The following is a 19,709-nucleotide window of genomic DNA, read 5'->3' as shown; positions in this document are numbered from 1 at the left end:
GCTGCTGAGCTGGGTCTGGAATCGGAGAATTGTGGGGAAAGACAGTGGGGCAGAAGCACTGAGTTTGGCTAATTGTCTTACTGCCTGTAGAGGGTGGAAGGGTGGTTTCTGCCTTTGCTCCTGTAACCAATACCCGGAACTGGCACAGTCCGTGTCCTCAGGGAGGTGACACTGTGTTTAACCACCCTGCCCCTTACTAAGGCTGTATTTTTAGCAGCTCTCCTATGAATATTTACTGCAAGCATGTCTTTAAGAGGAACTCCTAGCTAGCCAGTTAATACAGCTTCCCCCCCCCACCACCAATGTGGGATAAATATATATACTTTAAAGAAAAAAAATCACACTTCACTGCTGACTGTATAATCTTGAATTTCCCCTTGTGCCGGTGAGAGCTGGTGCCCTACCAAGCACAATGTAACTACTAGAAAACTGTCTCCTATTCTGCATCAGTTGCTGACAGGAAACCAGTTCTACCTCCTTGTGTAGTTCTTCCTCTTTGGAGGTACTGACCCTGAAATCCAGCATTAACCAAGCAGCTAGCAATGCTGAATAAATCTGAAAGAGACAGTCTGAGACCTGCTTCCCTTTTATTTAAATTTTCTAAATCACTTAGCAAGAACAAAGCCAGCTCCTCTCCATGGACATGAAGTTGTTTGTTTTTTTTTTTTTTCCTCTCTTGTATTGGCACTGCAAAGCATCATGTTCAGTATCTTGCTGCTACACTTGGAGAAAGTGTCTGTGAGTGGCTAGAGTCAGCCATTTGGTCCTCCAAGAACTGGAGTGTGCTCCCAACCCTCCTTTGTCAGCTGGAGTGAATTGAAAGGAGAAACTTTTTTTTTTTTGTTTTTGTTAAATCTTAATGCGGCACTTCCCCAATCTGAGGCTTATTCTTGTATTCAGTCTCCTTCAGTTGCCCTGTGGTTCAAGGGGGGGATTTTAACAAATGCTGCACCCCTCTCCTGGGTCAGGTGTGGTCAGTAGGTCATGTCTCACCTAAATTTGGATAACTGTTCTGCCTGCGCTTGCCTTTAGCTGGTTCTCCTAAAGTTGCTCTGACCCAGGGGTAGGAGAAGCAGCGAGTGTTCCCGCAACACAGTGCATTAGCTGGCTCGTGTGTGGGCTCCTGGGCACTAAGACAACACATTGAAGTACATGAGATCAGGTGAGATAAACCTCTCCTGCATCCTGAGAAGATTTTTAAGCAATATCGTCTTTAGTGCATCCCTGTGTTTACAACAGCCAAGGAAGGGCAAGCATCAGCGTTGCTTGTTTCCAGCAACAAAGGCCAGAGCGAGCGTAGCATCTGCCACGTTCTTCTTTTCTGCCTCCAGGATAGGAAACAGCCCATTGGTAAAGCCTCCCCAATGTTTTGAGACGTTCCTCACCCCACCTCATCTTCTACTCAGTTATTTGCCACAGCTTTTTTCCATATGGGGAACAGCAGGAACTGGTGCCTGGGAGGGATGGCAGTTTTCTTCCTTGTTTTTGGTCCCACTATGACTAACAGCTGTGGTAGCAGTTGCAGATACTCAGCCTCTGCTGTAGGACTGTCAGGCACAGCCAAAGTACCAAAATGAATCAGAGCTCATTCCACAACTCACTCCAAGCCCTTCCAGGGTGTGAGTGCCAGCTCCTTCAAGTGATGGAGCTGTGTATGTAGCTGCCCTTTGGAGAAAGAGGAGCCTTTCCCTGAGAAACCCTGGAGTGTTCAGACTGCTAGAAGAGGGGATGAGCCCCCTTTCAGCAGGAAAATCAGCTTTCCTGCTGAAATGAAGCAAGACCAGGATGCAACTTGCAGCTTGGAGGCACCTGTGACCATCTCCCAACTCTAAAGAGCACCTAAACTGAGCATCAGTAACTTCCCACTGCCAGTTATGGGCACAACAGGCCCAGCACTGCAGGTTTTCTAAGCTATACCACAGCAAGACGACTGGGGTGCTGCATGGGCATTTCTGGGTTTTTTGCTCTGCTCTGTTGTAAACTGACAGCAGAGGGACTTTAATACAGCCCTGACCCACTAACTGAAGACCTTCCCCAGCAGTATGGCAGTGAAGCTTGTTGGTAGGAAATGCTTGGCATGACTAGTTTGTTTTTTTTTTTTTTTTTGGCATGCCTGTTAGGCAGTAGTAGTGCTCCAGGATACGGGCAGCAGACTCAGGCCTGCAAGCAAAGCTAGCACCTACTTGAGTCCCTGGGTCTCTGTGCTCAGGACCATCTACCTCCATGAGCTCTTGGTCTCACAGAGGGTACGTGGAGGGGTGAAGCCCTACTGACAGCCACTTACTCTGAGCCAAGTTGATTATAGCAAAGGAGAGAAGGCGACCATGTCTGATCCTTGAGCATCACTTCATCACACATATGGGGAGTTGTTACCTGACAAGATACTAAAGCATCTAAAGCTTTTCTGCAGGTCTGGTTAAAACAGCTCCTGCAGTGGTAAGTGGTACCCACCTTGCAGTGATGAAGTGCTCAGGTATCAGAATTGGTAAGCTCAAACAGTGGCTGGACCCTGTTTTTATGGCTTTTTTTCCACAGGAGCGCTTTGCAATGATCAAGGAATCAAGCTGTCCACCACCGTTAGGAAGCAGGTAACAAGAAGTCCCCCTTTACACAGATTAGGTAGAAATCATCAAGTTTGTACCAGAGGAACAGCGTAAATGTAATCCCCCTGCACTGTCAATAATGTCAGTGAGAGGCACTTGTGCAGTGCAGAGGAAGGTGTTCCAGGGCCTCGTAGATGACCCTGGCCCTGCCCCACGCCCTGGTGCTGAGCACCGTCAGGGTGCGTTGTCACAGGACGACGGGGCTTATATCTCCCCTGGGGCCTTGCTGTCTGACTAAGCGCCAGGGCTGCGCCATGGGGTAGAGATACCACATCACCACTCCTGAGGGGTTAATCACGACTGTGAAGTTGTCTCCTGTCTTTAAGCCGCTGATGATCTTCCCACTGTACACGTCTTGGACCTGCAAGAAAGAGACGGTCATTACCAGGATGTCCACAAATTCTCTGTCCTGAGGTGCTGCCAGTCCAGCCAGGGTTGGTGACAATCCCAGCCCGCTGTTATGCTTGCAGTTGGCCTGAGTTGGCCAAACCACACCTAAGTACATGGCCTTAACCGCAGGCTCTGCCTCGAAACTTGACCAGACCCTGCAGGCTCCCTCCTCAGTGGTCGCTGTTGTACAAGGGCTTGCAGGGACTGGGTGAGAGTTGAGAGAAAAGAGGAGGGAAATCAGCTGTCCCTTCTGCGTCCCAGGCAGTGCAGACCCCCGAGACTTCATGGCGTGTCCCTTCGAAGAGGAAGATGTCATGGGAAGCAGGAAACATTCACCTGCCAGAGCACAGCAAAAGGGTGTTTGGCCTCAGAGCCCTACAGAGCAGCTGGTGGCACATGGCTCAGGGCAGGGGAGCAGGCCTCCCCATTGACCTGGAGGCAGCCAGCAGGAGGGCAAAACTCCCCTCTTTCCCAACCCCAAATGCACAGGGTGGCAACAGGAGGGAGCTGGGGAAGGGGGGGGGGGGTCCGGATGCTGTGGGGCCGGCCCAGCCAGCTGGTGGGGCTCACCTCATACGTGGTGCTGTCTGGGAAGTCGAGCTTGGCCAGGCTGGTGGTGTAGCGGAATGGCATGTCTGTCCTCCGGCTGAAGAAGACGAGAGCGCTGGCAGAGTGCAATAGTGGGCGCAGGAACACCTCGATGTGGAATTTCTCCTGGGATGGGAACAGGCCGGTGAGGTGGAGCCGCTAGAACCAGCTCCGGCCCTCCCTCTTGCAGGGACAGAGCAGGGGGAAAGGGCCGCATGGTGTCCCAAATGCTGCAGGCTCTTAGGGTACCTCATCACTTTGCCTGCTGGGAAGCAAGGAGCAGCTCTGAGCAGGAGGTGCCCACCAACTCAAGGTGAACAGGATGGCAGGAGGCAAGTGCCAGCTGAGATATTTCTCACTGGACTCTGCCTAACCTGTGTCTGCTCTCGTGGGCATGAGACCATCTGGGCCTGCAGTGGGCTCCAGGAAAGACCCTTGCAGGGGAAAGAGGAGCCAAACCAGCAAGTTCTGGGATGCGCACACACAAATGCTGGTCTATAAGTTCTAACCTTGCCTGAATGGGTTGCTAAGTTAGCAGGTCCCTGTCCCCACAGGTCTCCTGCTCCTGCTTCTCTACATACCCTCCCTCTCTCTCATTACTGTGTTCCCCCTGTGCTGCTCCTGTTTTCTCTCCTCTCTCCCAAATGCATATGCCTTCTCCCTAACCTTGACAATCCTACGTCCCTGGATTCCCAGGGGATCCTGGTTGATCTGGATCATCAGCCGGTTCTGCAGGATCTCCTTGGCGCTTGAGGAGATGGTGCGAAGGTCAGTGGACATGAGGAGTGGAGCTGCCATCACTGTCCACAAGGCCATTTGGGAGCGTGACTGCTCGTAGCTAAGGCCAAAGTTTCCAATGATGAGCTGGAAAGGAGAGGGGACAAAGCAAGTGGAAGCAGAAAAGAATTAGAAACTTGTCTGCATGTCTAACTGGGTGATGCTGCAGCCTGCTAGGTGGGGAGTAAGCACCTCACATGCCTTTCACTTCCCTTCGAGGAGCCTAACACTGCTGGAAGGTCCCATTTCTACTAGGTGCTAAATAATCAGCACATATTGAAGAGCACCCACTAATACCCTTAGCTTCACCACTATACCTCCCCCAGGCTGTGCCGGTGTACAGGGAAGGACAAGGACACCAGGGCAACAGGACAGGTTCACGCAAGGGGTGGAGGGTTCATTGCAATATAGGCTTTTCCATCAGCCTAGCCAGGGCAACATGGGCTTTTCCTTTTCTGCCTGAAGCAACGTGGATCCTACTCAAGCACTCTTCCTTTGCTTTGTATCTAGAAGGGGATCCCTGGAGATCCCCCACCCCTGGCTTGGGTCCTTGCACATACCACCCAGCCGCACCATGTCTGGGTCATTCCAGTGGCCAGGGCCAGCAGCTGGCTGCAGCACATCCTGGTGTGCGGAGAACCAGTCCACGATGGAAAGCACACTGTCCCAGGAGTCCTGAATGTCACCATAGTTACGCCAGAGGTTGCAGATCTCTGCCAGGAGGGTGTAGTTCACCTGGAGAGGAGTAAAGGAGTCAGGCAGGAGGGAGAGAGGATGGAGCCTGCAAAAAAAGTGTTTGCAAGCCAGAGGGATCTGGGGAAGGACAACACTGCATAATTACAGATTATGTACGTAATCACATCCCAATATGACTAAGCATATCCCAATATGACACGATATCTGGCAAAACAGCTACAGAGGCTATGAGGGAATAAGACCAGTTGCAAGAAGGGAGCAAGGGCAGCTTGGGGTTGATTCAGAAGGTGGAAGGGGGAAAAATACGTGCTCAGGTCACAAGAAATGTTACTAGGAATATTGTCTACTGGGAAGGAGTAGAAGCTCCATTTTAAGCATTTAAACTAGACAGGACAACACTGGGGAGAACAGGCTGTCAGGATCAAGCCCACATGAGCTGAAAGGGAGTGGATAAAGCATGTCTCATGGTCTTTGTTCTTCAAATTCCCACGGCCTAGTCATGCTGGGAACCCCAGTTTTCCATGGGAAGCTAATTCCTGGCAGGGAGGTCATTTCCCCTCCTGGGACCTGCAGACCCATCCTATCAAGAGCAGAGAAATAAGAGAGAAGTGTAGCACATGAGCTCCTGCAGCTCATAGTGAGAGCTCCCCAGGGCACAGGGGACATGGGAAAACCCACCAGACTCAGCACACGTCGGGATAACCCTCACCTTCGGGGGGAGCCCACCCTGATATGCCGGCCAGCTGCAGGAGTAGACTATGGGACGGCCTGTCGCGTTCAAGGCCTTCGCCATCTTCGGGTAGCCTTAGGGAGAGAAGAAATTGACTGGTGAACTTGCATTATACCATCTCTGGGGCTCCTCTTTGCCCAAGAGCTGCCCTGGTAACCCTTTTGCCCTGCCGCTAGAGTGCACCCAGCCCCCAGGAAGGCCACGGCAGCCCTGCTGGAATGACAGCCCTCAGAAAGCTACCCATGGGCTCACCCAGGGAAAAGATTTAACCCTGGGAGACAGATGAAAGCTGCCTTCTTTCAGGATCAAACACTTACTGCTCCGATCCTGGGGCGGAAATACCACCCTCTGAGCTCACCTCGGGTCTGCCTACGTGACTTCTGCAGGAAAGGGACCAGCAAGGATGGCTCCCTCCTCCTCCAGTCCCACCCTGGGCCCTACTTCACGTGCAGATAAGCCTCATCTCCAAAAGCCCTGCCACCCCTCTGAGAGGCATCTTTTTTTGGAAACACTTCCCAAACCCCAGCCCATCAGGGGTGTGAAGACCCACGAGAGGAGACATGAAGAAAGAACCAAAGCCGGCCAAGCATTTCCAAGGACAGAAGATGGACGGCCACTCCCAACCAAAGCAGCTACGAGAGAAACGCCAGCCAGCCAGCGAGCCTCAGCCTTTACCCTCCGCCTGTTCTTCCCCCGATGAGTAGCACCCATCCAGCTTCAGCATGTCCACACCCCACTGCGCAAAGGTCTGGGCGTCCTGCTCCACGCGGTCCACTGTGGTGCCTGGGTAGCCCCCACAGGTGAGGGTGCCCAGGTCTCCATAAATGCCCAGCTTCAGGCCCCGGGAATGGACCTGTCAGGAGAGGAGAGCTACAAGGAGGGGACAGAGGGGATCCAAGGTGCTTCCCAGGGAAGTGAGCTCCTCTACCCCGTGCCAGCCCTCCTGTCTCAATAGCTCCAGCCAAGGTGATGCATAGAGACAGCGACGCCCCTGCCATCTCCATCCTACCTCTGGATCCAGCCTCTCCCACATGCACTTACATAGTCAGCCAAGGCCTTAATCCCTCGAGGAAACCTCTTGGGATCAGGAACCAGCTGTCCTGCTGCATCCCTCTGCTTTGCTGACCAGCAGTCGTCAATGTTGATATAGTTGTAGCCCAGCTCCCTCCAGCCGTCCTCTGCCAGGCGGTCTGCCATGTCAAAGAAGAGCTTCTCACTGTGGGGAGGGGCAAGACTCAGATGTGGTGAGGGAGCACAACACTGTCAGGCCATAGTACTTAGCCCTTGCTACCTCTTTACCTAACCTACTGCTGCTGGCCAACAGGATTTATAGACTAGCTAGGGCTCTGGAGGGTCCACAACCCCCTGCCACCTCAATGCAAGCCTGGGTGATATGGGAGGGTCTCCAGGACTCATGTGCGGCCCTTTCGTTGCCTGGCAGATCTCACCGGGAGGAAATGTTTCCCTGACACCTTGCAAGGCCCAGCCATATCTTTCAGCCTTGGGTACTTCAGCCCCTCATCTCACACATACCAGTTCTCCCAGTGTCTTCACAAGGCACCATTATCCCACTGCTACAGGATTTGCCCCAGGTCGCACAGACTGTGCCAAAGCAGTCCCAGGCCGGCTGTCCCACCACCTTATTCATCCCATCCACCCTCCCTTCATCTTCCCCGCCGTTCAGCAGGATTTTTGTGCGTTGCCCACCCTCAGCCACGGCGCAGCCCCAACGCGCACGTTCACCTCGCGTGCCAGGATCCCCCCGGCCACGCGCCACACAGGGGACGCTCCCGAAACCAACCCCGCCTTCCTACCGACAACTTCACCTTGCAGCCAGGCAGGAGGGCTTCCCGTGCCGGGGGCAGTCCGGGATCCCCGCAACGCCTTGGCCCGCCGGCTGCTGGGCTACAGCCCCCCACCCCACCCCTCCTTTGCTCACCTGATGCAGTTTTGGGGGTCTGCTTCGCAGTCGACGTTGCAGCGAAACCTCTCCCAGGCCAACCAGCCCATCGGCGGGGTCCGCGCCAACCCGTTGTCCAGGGCCCGGCCGCAGGCCAGGCTCAGCGCCCAGGCCACCACCAGCCCCCAGGCCCGGCGCATCGCTCGACGGGGCGAGAGCCGCGGAGAAGGGGGAAGCCGCCGGGGCACAGCCCGGCTCGGCTCGGCCCGGCTCGGCTCGGCTCGGCCCGGCCCGGCTCCGCTCCGCTCGGCCCGGCCCGGCCCGGCTCCGCTCCGCTCGGCTCCGCTCGGCCCGGCTCCGCACAGTCCGGCTCGGCTCGGCTCGGCACGGCCCGGCTCGGCTCGGCTCGGCTCGGCTCGGCACGGCCCCGCCGCGCTCACATGATCCCGCCCGCATCACCTGACCCGGCCGCCCGCCTCCGCCCCCGGCGCGGCCCCCGCCGCCGAGCCCGGTGCCGTCCCGGTGCTGCCCCGCAGCCGCTGCTGCCGCCAGCGCCCCATCGCTAAGGTACCCTGTCGCTGGGTGCATGCCCCCCCCCCTTCCTCCTCCTCCTCCTCCGCCCCCCGCCCCGGCCCCCTCGCAGCCCTCGATGCCTCGCAGCTGGCATCGCGCCCCGTCGCTGCTGCTCTCCGTCACTGTCGCATCGCGATATCTGTGCAAAGGGGGGGCGGGGGGGGGAGGCTGGCGCCCCCCACCTCTCCCCGGAGCAGGGCGTCGAGGGGAAGGGTCCGCTTCTTGCTCCCTGCCTTGCCCGCTGCCAGCGGGGCAGAGGCTGCAGCGGCGAGCAGGGCGGGAGCGGGGGGCGCGGGGGGCCGCCTGCCTCGGGGGGTGCAGAGCAGGGGAGGGGGAGCTGTGGGCAGCCGGAGGCCCCGGGACCCGGAGCCGGCGCCGCCGCCACCGGGGCCCAGCGGAGGTGAGAGGGGACGGGACGGGGCTGGGGGGGCTGCGGGGGGCCGCGCCGAGCCCGGCACCCGCGGGCACCGTGTGGACGGGACACACACACGGAGCAAACCCAGCATGGCATGCACACACACACACCACAGCGTGCAGCATGGTGCACACACACACGCACACACACACACACACACATGCACCCATGCACACAGAGCCAGCCCAACATGCCATGCACACACATATGCACACATGCACACACACACAGAGCCAGCCCAGCATGCTGCACTCATACCCACACATGCATGCACACACTTATGCATGCACACACAGAGCCAGTCCAACATGCCATGCACACACATAAGCACACACACACACAGAGCCAGCCCAGCATGCTGCACACACACACGTACACATGCACACACATATGCATGCACACACATATGCATGCACACACAGAGCCAGCCCAACATGTCATGAGCACATGCACACACACACACACACACACACACACACACAGAGCCAGCCCGGCATGGCATGCACACACACACATGCGCACGTGTACACACACACACAGAGCCAGCCCAGCGTGGCATCCACACACACACGCTCATGCACACGCACATGCACACACACACACTCCCTCACTCGCTCTGCACACTATGGGACCGTTGCAGCCAGAAGTGACCCCAGTGCTGCCTGCTCCAGCCCTACACTCCAGAGCCAGTGCGCGCTGCCCCGGGCCTGTCCGGGCCAGCGCTGCGTATCTCCAAGGACGGAGGTTCCTCTGGGCGCCTGGGCCAAGGGCAGAGCGTTTTCCTTACGTCCAGCTGGATCACTTCTTTTCTGCAACTTGTGTCCGTGCCCCCTCGTCCTCAGGGCGCTGCCTTGCAAGCCGGGAGAGAGGAGAAGGGCTCTGGAGGGAAGCTAGAGGTTGCCTTCCCCTGAGCAGGAGGACCTCCTTCCCCCCTCCAAGACTTGGCTGGGGGTTGCGATTGTGGTTTATTTTTGGCATGTTACTTTATGTGGTGTTTTAGCGGTTGAGCCCACATTTGCAGTTGTGAAGGTGCAAAGGCAGCTCTCAGCGCGTCGGTCCGTGGGATCTGCTGTGTGCCGTTGGCTGAACTGCCTGCGCAGGGCCTGTGCAGATGATGCAGTGGTGTGCTTCTACAAAAGCTCTCTTTATTTTTAAATAAAACCCAAACAAACCCACGGGAGCCAAAACCCATTTGTAGAACCACCTTGGGAGGTGGAACAGTATTTGTGTCTCAGGAGAAAACACTTTCTCAGCAGTGTTTCCAGGAAGTACCTGTGGGTGTGAGTATCAGCCTGCGCTAGGACGGGGCTGAGATTTTGAAGCCAAATGCAAATGTCCAAATATTGCTCCAGCTGCTTTTCAGAGCCACCCAGCTGTGGTGCCCGGCCCCAGCTGCTCCTGTGCGCTGAACGCTCTGCGTTGCCTTGACTTTTTGCAGCAGGAAGGTCTGTTTGAGTGATGCAGCTTTCTCCTCTTTCAGCTCCAAGCTGTTCTGGTCGTGGTGACTCCGTCTCTGCCACTTTAGCTCCGACTGGACATGGGGATGGGCACGATGAAGCTTCGGAGGCCCTCATCAAGAAGGCAGCCTGCGCAAGGAAGACGGCAAGGGATTGCAGTCTGACCAGCGCAGCTGGTAAAGAACCTCTCGGCCCCATCGCCCAACCTGCCGGTGCTGGAGGCAAACTGGGCTGCAGGCAGGCTGGGCTGCAGGCACTTGCCGCCAGGAAGGCTGATGGGGCTGGGTGGTCCTCAGTGTAGGCAGGGAGCAGGGAGAGGGTGCTTAAATGAAGCTCCCTGAGCTCTTGGGTCTGAAAATGCTCTGTTTGTCCTGGTCTCTAATAGAGGAGAGGGCAAAATGAATGCCTCTTAGGCATAGAGGCAAATTTCTTTGATGTACCCCATAAGACCCTGCAACATTCATGTCTGTAGGACGTTAGTGGAGTAAAAAAAGGGAAGAGCTGTATTGTTTTCCCCCTGGAGACGGTGGGCATCTTGGTAGCTCTGGTGACGTTCCCTCTCCACCAGTGAGGAATCTGGCCTGCCGTTTGCAGTGAGTGATACATACTGGGCTAAGTGGTGTTGTGTTGCTGGGCCTGCTGGAGTCAGGGGTGCTTCTCCCCACAGACTGGCTCTGCGCAGGATCAGGCCTTTCCTGGAGGGGCGAATCGTTCCTTGCCCCGAGCCGACCTCTTCCCTGTCTCTTCCTCTGCTCCTAGGTGGGCTGCCAGCAGGGAAGCGATGAAGCTGAATGAGCGAAGTGTGGCGCACTATGCCACCTGTGACTCGCCTGCCGACCACGCTGGCTTCCTCCGCAAGCGCGTGGAGCGGCACCACCACCATGCCCACCACACCACCTCCTACCAGCGCCGCTGGTTCGTCCTCAAGGGCAACCTCCTCTTCTACTTCGAGGATAAGGAAAGCCGGGAGCCCATGGGCCTGGTGGTGCTGGAGGGCTGCACCGTGGAGCTGTGTGAGGCTGCCGAGGAGTTCGCCTTTGCCATCCGCTTCGATGATGCAGGCGCCAAGGCCTACGTGCTGGTGGCCGACGGGCAGGCTGCCATGGAGGCCTGGGTGAAGGCGCTTTCACGGGCCAGCTTTGATTACATGCGGCTGGTGGTGAGGGAGCTAGAGAAGCAGCTGGAGGAGGCCTGCAACAGCTTGGCTGCTTGCCGCAAGTCGCCCAGGAGGTCGTCCTCGGGCAGGAAGAGGCACCTCTCCAATCCTGCCTTGCCGCCTGTCCAGGAGAAGCCCGCCGTTTTGGAGAATGGTTACTCCACATGGGGTAGCAGCAATGTCCCTGGGGGGACCTCCTGCCCAGACCGCGATGGGGGGTATCCGAAGCCCCCGCCTCTGCCTCCGCGCCGGCGCTCGGCCGCCGGCAGCGCAGTGGGGTCCCCCGCGCCTGGCCTCTCACTGGCTTTGCAGGAGAGCCCAGTGTCTCCAGAGACGGCCTGCTTTTCGAAGCTGCACAACTGGTACGGGCAGGAGATTGCAGTGCTGAGACGGGAATGGCTGGAGAGGCAGCAGAGAGGAAACCTGTGACATGGGGCGCGGAAACAGAGGGCACAAACCCCCGTCAAGCTGACTTCTGGCAGAGCTGTTGCTGCGTCTGGCTGCTGACCCATGCAGGAAAAGAGAAGTGAGGGCCGTTGTTTGCCCTCTTCCCTTTTTGGTGGCTGAGTGTGTGTGTGTGTGTGGGGGGGGGGGGGCTGTGTGTATGCTTCACAGGGCATACAGGAGGGACCTGTGACTTCACTGGACCTCATTTTTTACTTTCTCTGTGTTTCCACGAGGCTTTATACAGCTGGAGAGCGTGTAATCCAGGAGAGCTGCCTTTGAACTCTCCACTGGTGATAGGAGGTGTGAGAGGGGGCCCTAACTGGCACATACAGAATGGGCCTCATCGTGTTTCCACTCAAATGGCTTGTCTTGATCCTTGCCATCCTGAGATGGTGGATGCTTTGGGTGTTTCATCCCCAAAGCCTCTCCTTCACCAATTCCTTTGGTTTTGTTTTTCAGTGTGAAAGTTTGCACAGGTCAGCATTTATTAGCATCTGTGGTGTTGTGCTGAAGTTCTGTGAGTTTTGTTTTCGTTGTAGATAAGACTGGGTTCTTACGAAATGCCTCCAGTGGGCTGCTGGCCCTAAATGGTACCTACAGCTTTGTGCCTCTTCTGCCACATGTAGGCCTTACAAGGACATATTTGAGACACTGTGGTTTTGGCTGGTCCAGGAGCCATGGTTCACCTTGATAGGTCCCTACTTGGATTTGACCGAGTGGCTGGCACATACTCTGTTTCCTGGGTCTGCCTGTGCTAATGGGCTCAAGTTTAAGACCATAGCCTTTCAGCTTTCCAAACTTGTATCAGTAATGCGTTGTAGCATGCCCTGGCTGGCTCTGGACTTGCGACTGTGTGACAGTGTCAAGCCCAGACAGGTGGGACTCAGTAACAGGATACGTGGATGCAGGAACCTCTCCTTACACTATATTAGGAACTTCCTTAGCAGGGTGGGGAGCAGGGCTGTGTACCAAACTAGAGCACTGCTATAGCCACAATTTTATCCATCATATGCATGCTATGTCCATCATTTGTATTAACTTTCATCTGCACTAGTCCTCCTCCCTGCTAAACCCCTCAGGGTGTCTTGGGTGGATTTCACAAGCTTGCGTATCCTCCCTTTTCTGGGCCCGGTCTGAACCAAAAGCTGAGGTCAGGAGCTCCCCAAGTCTGATTTGGGCTCTGACTATCTAGCAATATCCAGGCCTGTTAATTTCTCTGGCTCAAGTCTTCCCTGTTATAAACCAGGAATAATAAAGCCTGTCTGTCTTCCCAGGGATGAATTTATCAGCCTCTGTACAGACCACAGCTCCTGGAAAGTGCCATATATGGTACAGCCTGCTTGTTGGCCTCTATTGCCTCTAGGATTGCTGAAGACAGTGTCCAGAGCTCTTGCAGAGCTTCTTTTGCCAAGCTCCGTGGCGCGCCTGGCAGAGCCAAGCAGTTGGAGGCAAGAAAAGATATTACTAGGCTCCGGAGCAGCAGGGAGGAGAAGGGTCGGCCCCAAAGAGAACTGGAGGTGTGAGGTGTAAGTTATTCCCTGGCCCTTGAGCGTCAACCATGTTTGAACTTGCCTTGAACGTAAAAGCCATGTTTCCTTCTACCAAAGCCAGAACCTGACCCGCTGGTGCTTCCCTCCAATTTTTTGTCAGCATCACTCGGCTTTTCCTGTTTTAGCAGATGAGAAGCACTATGTTGAGCCAGGCCTGTTGCCTTTATACAGATGTGAACTTGTGATTAACTAGTAGGTCGGAGACTTTTTGGCTAAAAGGCAGTCAGATTTGGGGGCAGCCAGGTGCATGGGTGCTGAGTCCATTAGTCCAGGGACTTTACATAAAGCTATTCAGAATATCCTGGAGATGGTGTTTATAACTTATATCCTCTTGGTAAGGGCTGCTTTTCAGAGCAGAAGAATACATGGAAGTCTTATGTCTCCGATCTTCCCTAAAACAGAGTTAAACTTGTTTTTATTGCCCTGTTCTATTAAGGAATCTTGCTAGAAAAGCAAGATGCCATTCCAAGTCATGCCTGGTGGGTATCTATTCACTTTTCTGGAGTTAAATGCACTCAGCTTAATACTTCACAATAGCCAATAGACATTGTCAAAGGCAGAAATCAAATGACTGCCATTAACACTTGGTGCCTTTGAAAATATCTCTCTGGTAGTTGTGGATAAAAAGTTTCCTGCCTGATTAGGGCTTGATGGCATATCAGATGAAATCAGATCTTTTAAAAAAAATAACGTCAGGCAGTGGGAGTATGACTTTCATGTATGAATGATGCAATCCAGTCATCTCTAGTTCATGTCTGTATTTCTTCATAGTAGCAGTGTTCAGGTTTTGGAGGATTTTTGTTTCTTAAGTGAAAACAGTAAGGAAGAAATACGAGCAGGTAGGCCAGGAATAGACTCGTGTCCATCAGGGGCGTTTGTGACTCCTGATTCCCATGTGCGTGTGTGTGAGCATGGGGAGAGCAGATGTTTGCACTGCCTGTTTCCAGCTGTTTCAGGCTCCTATGTTCAGTGGCAGCAGCTGCCCTGGCTCTGACACAACCCTGGGCCTGTGCCCAGGTTCCTTCAGCAGTCCGCTTGCCTGAACTTGCAGGCCACCTCTGCCTCAGCTGCTGCTTTAAGAGGTTGACCCTGAGGGGAATCTGCCCCCTTCCCCATTCCAGCTCAGCAGCACCAGCGAATGGCAAGCATCATCTGGTGCCTTGTCATGTTGACTGCAGATATTTGGGGGCCATGGTCAGGTTTGGTGAGCGTTTTTTTGTTTCCTTATCTAATAGGAAGAGAAGAATATTCCTGATGTCTCAAACCTATAGAAGGCAGTGTGACAGTAAAGATTTACCTTCCAAACTAAATCAAAATATGACGGCAGTTCCTACACGAAACCCAGGAATTGGGACTGACTTAAAACAGATAATAAATTAACAAAGCCAGTTCTGTCAAACAGTATTATTCATTGAAGGGCAGTTTCATTTTTAAGAAGCTTAGTTTGTTTCAATAAGCCAGGATAGCGCTAGTAACACTACTGAAGAGCTTATATTTAATGCTTTAATCTGTCCCATTCAAATCACACAATTTCCACGCTACCTGGCTTTGCATTAGTACACACTCCAAGTAAATCCTAAATCCCTCAAATGAGGACCTGCGCTCTGCTTTCTGTCTGACTGCATTTTAAGTAATTTTGCGTTTTGTTCCACAGTGCTAAGAAAATGGCTGAATTCTGAACAATATTCCTGCCTCGCCTAGCAGTCTACGCAGTGGGCATTTGCTAGATCTTGAAAGTGCTCTGCAACTTTAGATGCGCTTGTTCGGAGCTTCCTCACCGTCCCAGTGTAGCCCATTCCACAGCAGGGACTGCCCTTTTTTGAGTTAAAAGAATCATTATTGGATCTGTGCCAAAAATGTGTATGTGCAAACATGCACACGTGCACACGTAGAAGCGATCTTGTTGGCCGACCAGCACTTGCTTCATTAGGCAGGAATCAACTAGCTGGTGCTCTACCAGCTTCTTTGAGGTAGCCTATACCAAAGCAGCTCATCTGTGATCAGTTATGCTGGCTGTGAAACAACCCTTTGAAGCAGCCCCCCGGCAAAAGGTCAGGATTTCTGTTTCCTGAGCTTGCACATTCATCTTGTTAATGGACCGTGCTCCCTCTGTATGCGCAGGCTCAGATCATTACACGAAAAGGAGAGAATTTTCCCTGCCTGCTAGCACATTTATCCCCTATAGCAAAATGAGACTGATGATTGCAACAGTGTTTTTCTCCAGCCATTCAGGTTTGGACTGCTCCACGTCCCGCCTTCTCTTCCTCCCTTTATTATTTTTTAAAATGGAAAACCTCTGGCAGCACAAAACAGGATCCCTAGCCAAAGGGGAACTGGATATTTTGAAGCCGAAAGGCTATTTTTCTCAAAGTACTGAAGTCACTTTCTTTTCTAGCAATTCTTTTTAGAACAATATGCAAAAGTGATGAGCGAGAAATGCTTGAACCAGAACGCTTGAATTTAAAATAAACTGAAGACCTAAAGAAGGAGGGCGATGCCGACATGTTTTTTTGTAGGCTTTGCCAATAGGGCTCCCAGTCCTGCTAAAAAAAATGATGAAATACTTGTGTTCTTCTGAGGAAGGGATTTCAAACTCATACTCATAATGTATTGATTTATGCACATGTATCTTTTCATAAAACAACCACTGTGATGTTTTCCACTCGATCTGAATCCAGGTCCTAGTGGTAAGAGTAACCTAAAAATTTTACCAGTGGCTATCTGCTAGCCATTTGTTCGACACTCATGATTAAGAATGGAGAAACGCTTCCCGTCACAATAGTTACTGCGTGAATGGGGTAGGGGGAACGTAACCCCCCCCCAACTCACCCCTCTCAACTGCCTTTGTGGCGAAACTTAAAAGAAACAAAAACCACTGAAACGCACTGGGACCTTTGCAGAGTTCAAGTTTCAGTGGCATCTTTCACCAGCATCAAATGTACTTTAAAATCTGCACAATTAACAGGTGACACTACGTGCAACTTGCAGAAACACTCTCTTGTTTTGAGGTGCTTATATTAAGTAGATAATGTGTTCATTTTTGTTTGAAAAGGCAACTTTGCATGTGCCTGTCTTTTACATGCGGAAAAAGTGTGTATTATGCATTTCAATACATTGTTAACATTTGCATTTTATGCCAGTAAGCTGAATAAATCGTTTTTATTTGTAATCTATCTGCTACTAATAGAATTGTACGCACATAACACCCAAGAAAAGCTTTTCCACCGCGTAGCGGCTCTCGCCATTCATGTTTTTTAGCGTTACTCAGCCTCAGTTTTCTCTCGGTTGCCTGTCCACGATGAGCACTTTGCGCGGGACGACGCAGGGTACTTCTCTTTTCCTTTCTCCTTCCGCGGTAACTCGACGGCGAAGAGAGAAAATAACAACACCTCAGGGAGTCGTTGGGGCTGTTATTTGTTCCCACCTTTCTCGCTATCTTCGAGCCCGTTTTGCGGAAAACGCAGCCACGATGCCCAAGGCAACGTTTCCGCCTCTGATTTCAAGCCGAAGGCGTTTCCGGGGAAGGGGGGGGGGGGGGGAACCCGCCAGGCCACGGGACACCGCGACCCCGCGGCCCCCCACCCCCGGCTCCCACATGGCGGCAGAGCGCCCTCCTTCCCGGCAGCCCCCGGGGGCCGGACGCCTCGCCCCCGCCGCGCGTGCGCACTGCCGACCTCCCTCTCCCTCCCCACCTCCAAAGCATCGCGAGAGTTGGAGGCGTCGCCGCTGCCGCCGTCACTGCTGCCGCCTCGGCTCAGCCGCTCCAGCACCGGACGGGGGGGGGCAGTAAGGACGATGGCAGCGGCAGCCGGGCGCTTCCTGGCGGCGGCCGGGGCTTCCTCGGCGCGGGCGGGCGCGGGCGGGCTGCGCCGCGCCCCGGCCGTACCCGTTGTGCCCTCCCGCAGTGCCACCGTCACTCGCAGCGGCGCCATTTTGCCCCAGCCGGTTAAGGTGAGCGAGTCGCGAGGAAGGCAGCCAATGGGAGGCAGAGAGCGGCGTATTGATGGCGACCTGGGCCAATGGCTGCCGCAATGTCCTTTGGGGGCGGGGACGGCGGTGTTGAGTGACAGGGGGCTAGGCTAATGAGCGTGACGGCTGTGGGCGGGGCGGAGAGAGGCGGAAGTGCTGGGGGGAGGACCGGGGCCGGCGGGTCGCAGCGCTGCTCCGCCGCCAGCGGGGCCTGGCGGGCGCCGCGCCGGTTATGGCCAGTTTTAACCATGTTTCCAAGGTGTACCCGGCGTTAGGCAGTTGCTCGCTTCAGGGCTGTGTTTAAAGCGCCGCCGAGACAGGGGCGGGCAGGCAGGCGGTACCGCGGCTTATCGCGCTCTGCGCGTCGTTCCCCTGCCCCTCGGCGCGGCTGCTGGTCCGATGCCGTTTCTCACAGGCAACAATTTTTGCCTTCCTTAGCTGCTGCCGTTTGTCCCGAATCCCCTGCAGGTTTCTTGCTGTCTGCTACCGAAGTGCTTGTTAACAGAGTGCAACGCGCTCGCGGTGGGTTTGGTGTAGGGGGCGGTGACAGACGCTTCCGGCTTTGCAGCCCCTCTGCGTGTCTGTAGAGCCAGAGGGACCGAAATTGTGCCAGAGTGCAACCTGCGGGTGAAGAGTTATCCTTTCCAATTGAATCCTTGTAGATGCCCTTTGGCCTCCTCAGAGTATTTAGCGTTGTGATCCCTTTCCTGTACGTTGGAACTCAGATCAGTAAGAACTTTGCAGCCCTACTGGAAGAACATGATATCTTTGTCCCAGAAGATGACGACGACGACGATTAAAGGGTATGTTGTTAACGTCACCAGCAATCTAATTATTTGTAAGTATAATTTGTCTGAATATTTCTTGCTGGCTGGGGGCAGGGAGCAGAATGACAGACTAGGAAATACAGACAACAGCTTTGAAAGATCACATGCAGCTGTATTACCCCTGGCTACAAACTTTATTCTCTTCTACTGGAGTAGGCCAGACTGGTGTCTGAATGTGAAATCTCTACAGCATAAATTCTTTTGTGATCTATATAATAAATTGATACTGTTTTAGATCTTGTAAATAATAAACTGTAAATAAACTGTCTGTAGTCAGTGAAGGATTATAGGTCTATACTGCAAAAATAAAAGAGGGACTTCAGTATCAAATTGTTATTACATGTTATTACCTTTTTAAAAGTCTTCTGCTAACTAGTATTTTAAATAATAGTCACTCATTGTATGAAATTATGATGTAGAAGTCAACAATTTGAGAGAATTCCAGAATCCATCAGGTCAAAGTGTCAGGTAGGTGTTGTTACGACACTGATCTCAGGAATAGTTGGATCTTTTGGAGTCATCAGATGAAGGAAAAGCAGAATTGTATCTACACTACGCCACACTTCACTCTATTTTACGTTATTCCGTTTGCCTTGCCCTTCTTGTGTAAACATTTTAGGTTTGAGTGCATCTGATTCTTGCTCAGCTCCAGGAATCAGTCTGGTGGATGTGTTCCATTTGATAAAGGAATTTTCCAGAACATGCTGTGTAGCTAAAGACAATGAATTAAAAAGTTGGAATGACTGCAACAGCCTGTTAGAAGTTTGTTTTATATAAACTCCCACCTTGTGTGGTTTTTGTGGAGGGACATGGTTTGGAGCTTGGTATGCTATATCCGAAGAATAATACAAGGTTGATCCTTTCGCAAGTAATGCTTTTTTTTTCATCTCTTTGCAGAATTGGAATGGAAGAACAAAAATGAGGAAGCCATTGGCAAAGAAATGGTTCTGACATCTGTCACCTGTTTTGCCCTTCCTAAGGAGGAGGACAGGGGGCGCTGCATCCCCTTTGCCAGTAAATGTCCTATGCATGTCTGTATGAGAGAAAATTGTAGCTCAGGGTGGAAGGGAATAATTGATAGGACTACATCCTTGCATACACTGTCTTCACCTCACAGAAGACTGCTTGGGATTCCTTTCATTAGCTAAACGGAAAACATAATTAAAGAACAACAGACTGAGAAGTATGGCTTTGTTTTCTTGTTTTTATAGATCATGTGCCTATGACATAGCATTTCTGTCTTAACCTTTCTACCTCCATATGTCTTCAAGTGAGGAGGTTCTGATCCTATTCATGTGTGGTTTTGTGTCCTTTCCATGAGATTCAGTAGTGTGCCATCTAATGTACGCAACAGGAATCCTAGAGGAACAAGCTAGTCACAGCAAACTCCCATAAAAAGCATGGAGCGGACGTTGACACTGGCACTACAGTTCAGATAACGTTGCTCTGTAATCTGCCGCTATGCAGTTATGTCTGACAGAGACCACATAATGAATTTCATCTCACTGAGGATAAAACAGTATGACCTTGCAGAGTCAAAGTTCTGAGTAGGTTTGCTAATGGAAAGGTTAAGTGGCAAACTAACTCAGCTGATGTGTTCTACAGCACGTTATCTAGGAATAAGGAGATTC

The 19,709-nt window shown here is 53.0% G+C and overlaps 3 protein-coding genes across 5 annotated transcripts; 2 read left to right on the top strand and 1 right to left on the bottom strand.

Moving 5' to 3' along the window:
• Nucleotides 1–486: 486 nt before the first annotated feature.
• On the bottom strand, nucleotides 487–8,158 carry NAGA (alpha-N-acetylgalactosaminidase). 2 transcript variants are annotated; one of them, XM_068940584.1, is made up of 8 exons: nucleotides 7,724–8,158; nucleotides 6,826–7,000; nucleotides 6,460–6,637; nucleotides 5,764–5,858; nucleotides 4,932–5,093; nucleotides 4,248–4,445; nucleotides 3,564–3,707; nucleotides 487–2,964 (listed from the first exon to the last, which is right to left on the bottom strand). In XM_068940584.1, the coding sequence occupies exons 1-8, from the start codon at nucleotides 7,882–7,884 to the stop codon at nucleotides 2,791–2,793; spliced, it is 1,287 nt and encodes a 428-aa protein (XP_068796685.1). In that variant the 5' UTR covers nucleotides 7,885–8,158; the 3' UTR covers nucleotides 487–2,790. The 2 variants fall into 2 exon arrangements, with proteins under 2 accessions (XP_068796685.1, XP_068796693.1); XM_068940592.1 differs by having other exon boundaries at nucleotides 487–3,329; nucleotides 7,724–8,012.
• Nucleotides 8,133–16,453, top strand: PHETA2 (PH domain containing endocytic trafficking adaptor 2). Its single transcript, XM_068940625.1, has 3 exons — nucleotides 8,133–8,251; nucleotides 10,153–10,305; nucleotides 10,889–16,453. The coding sequence occupies exon 3, from the start codon at nucleotides 10,911–10,913 to the stop codon at nucleotides 11,712–11,714; it is 804 nt and encodes a 267-aa protein (XP_068796726.1). The 5' UTR covers nucleotides 8,133–8,251; nucleotides 10,153–10,305; nucleotides 10,889–10,910; the 3' UTR covers nucleotides 11,715–16,453.
• Nucleotides 16,454–16,969: 516 nt separating this feature from the next.
• Nucleotides 16,970–19,261, top strand: SMDT1 (single-pass membrane protein with aspartate rich tail 1). Of its 2 annotated transcripts, none has more exons than XM_068940659.1 (3): nucleotides 16,970–17,233; nucleotides 17,914–18,054; nucleotides 18,976–19,261. In XM_068940659.1, the coding sequence occupies exons 1-2, from the start codon at nucleotides 17,078–17,080 to the stop codon at nucleotides 18,049–18,051; spliced, it is 294 nt and encodes a 97-aa protein (XP_068796760.1). In that variant the 5' UTR covers nucleotides 16,970–17,077; the 3' UTR covers nucleotides 18,052–18,054; nucleotides 18,976–19,261. The 2 variants fall into 2 exon arrangements, with proteins under 2 accessions (XP_068796760.1, XP_068796751.1); XM_068940650.1 differs by having other exon boundaries at nucleotides 16,986–17,233; nucleotides 17,914–18,089.
• The last annotated feature ends 448 nt before the right edge of the window (nucleotides 19,262–19,709 follow it).

The sequence above is a fragment of the Struthio camelus genome, chromosome 1, assembly GCF_040807025.1.
Source record: "Struthio camelus isolate bStrCam1 chromosome 1, bStrCam1.hap1, whole genome shotgun sequence".
Lineage (NCBI taxonomy): Eukaryota > Metazoa > Chordata > Aves > Struthioniformes > Struthionidae > Struthio > Struthio camelus.
The sequence above is the reverse complement of the archived record's forward strand: the minus strand, read 5'-3'. Positions and strand labels throughout refer to the sequence as shown.

Excerpts from the sequence above, each read along its gene's own strand:
- PHETA2 (XM_068940625.1), top strand. The coding sequence starts at position 10,911 with ATGAAGCTGAATGAGCGAAGTGTGGCGCACTATGCCACCTGTGACTCG.
- NAGA (XM_068940584.1), bottom strand. The coding sequence starts at position 7,884 with ATGCGCCGGGCCTGGGGGCTGGTGGTGGCCTGGGCGCTGAGCCTGGCC. Across the intron at positions 4,446-4,931 it reads ACTGGAATGACCCAGACATG|CTCATCATTGGAAACTTTGG; the intron begins GTGCGGCTGGGT and ends TCTCCTTTCCAG. Across the intron at positions 2,965-3,563 it reads CAGACAGCACCACGTATGAG|GTCCAAGACGTGTACAGTGG; the intron begins GTGAGCCCCACC and ends TCTTTCTTGCAG.
- SMDT1 (XM_068940659.1), top strand. The coding sequence starts at position 17,078 with ATGGCAGCGGCAGCCGGGCGCTTCCTGGCGGCGGCCGGGGCTTCCTCG. Across the intron at positions 17,234-17,913 it reads TTTTGCCCCAGCCGGTTAAG|ATGCCCTTTGGCCTCCTCAG; the intron begins GTGAGCGAGTCG and ends GAATCCTTGTAG.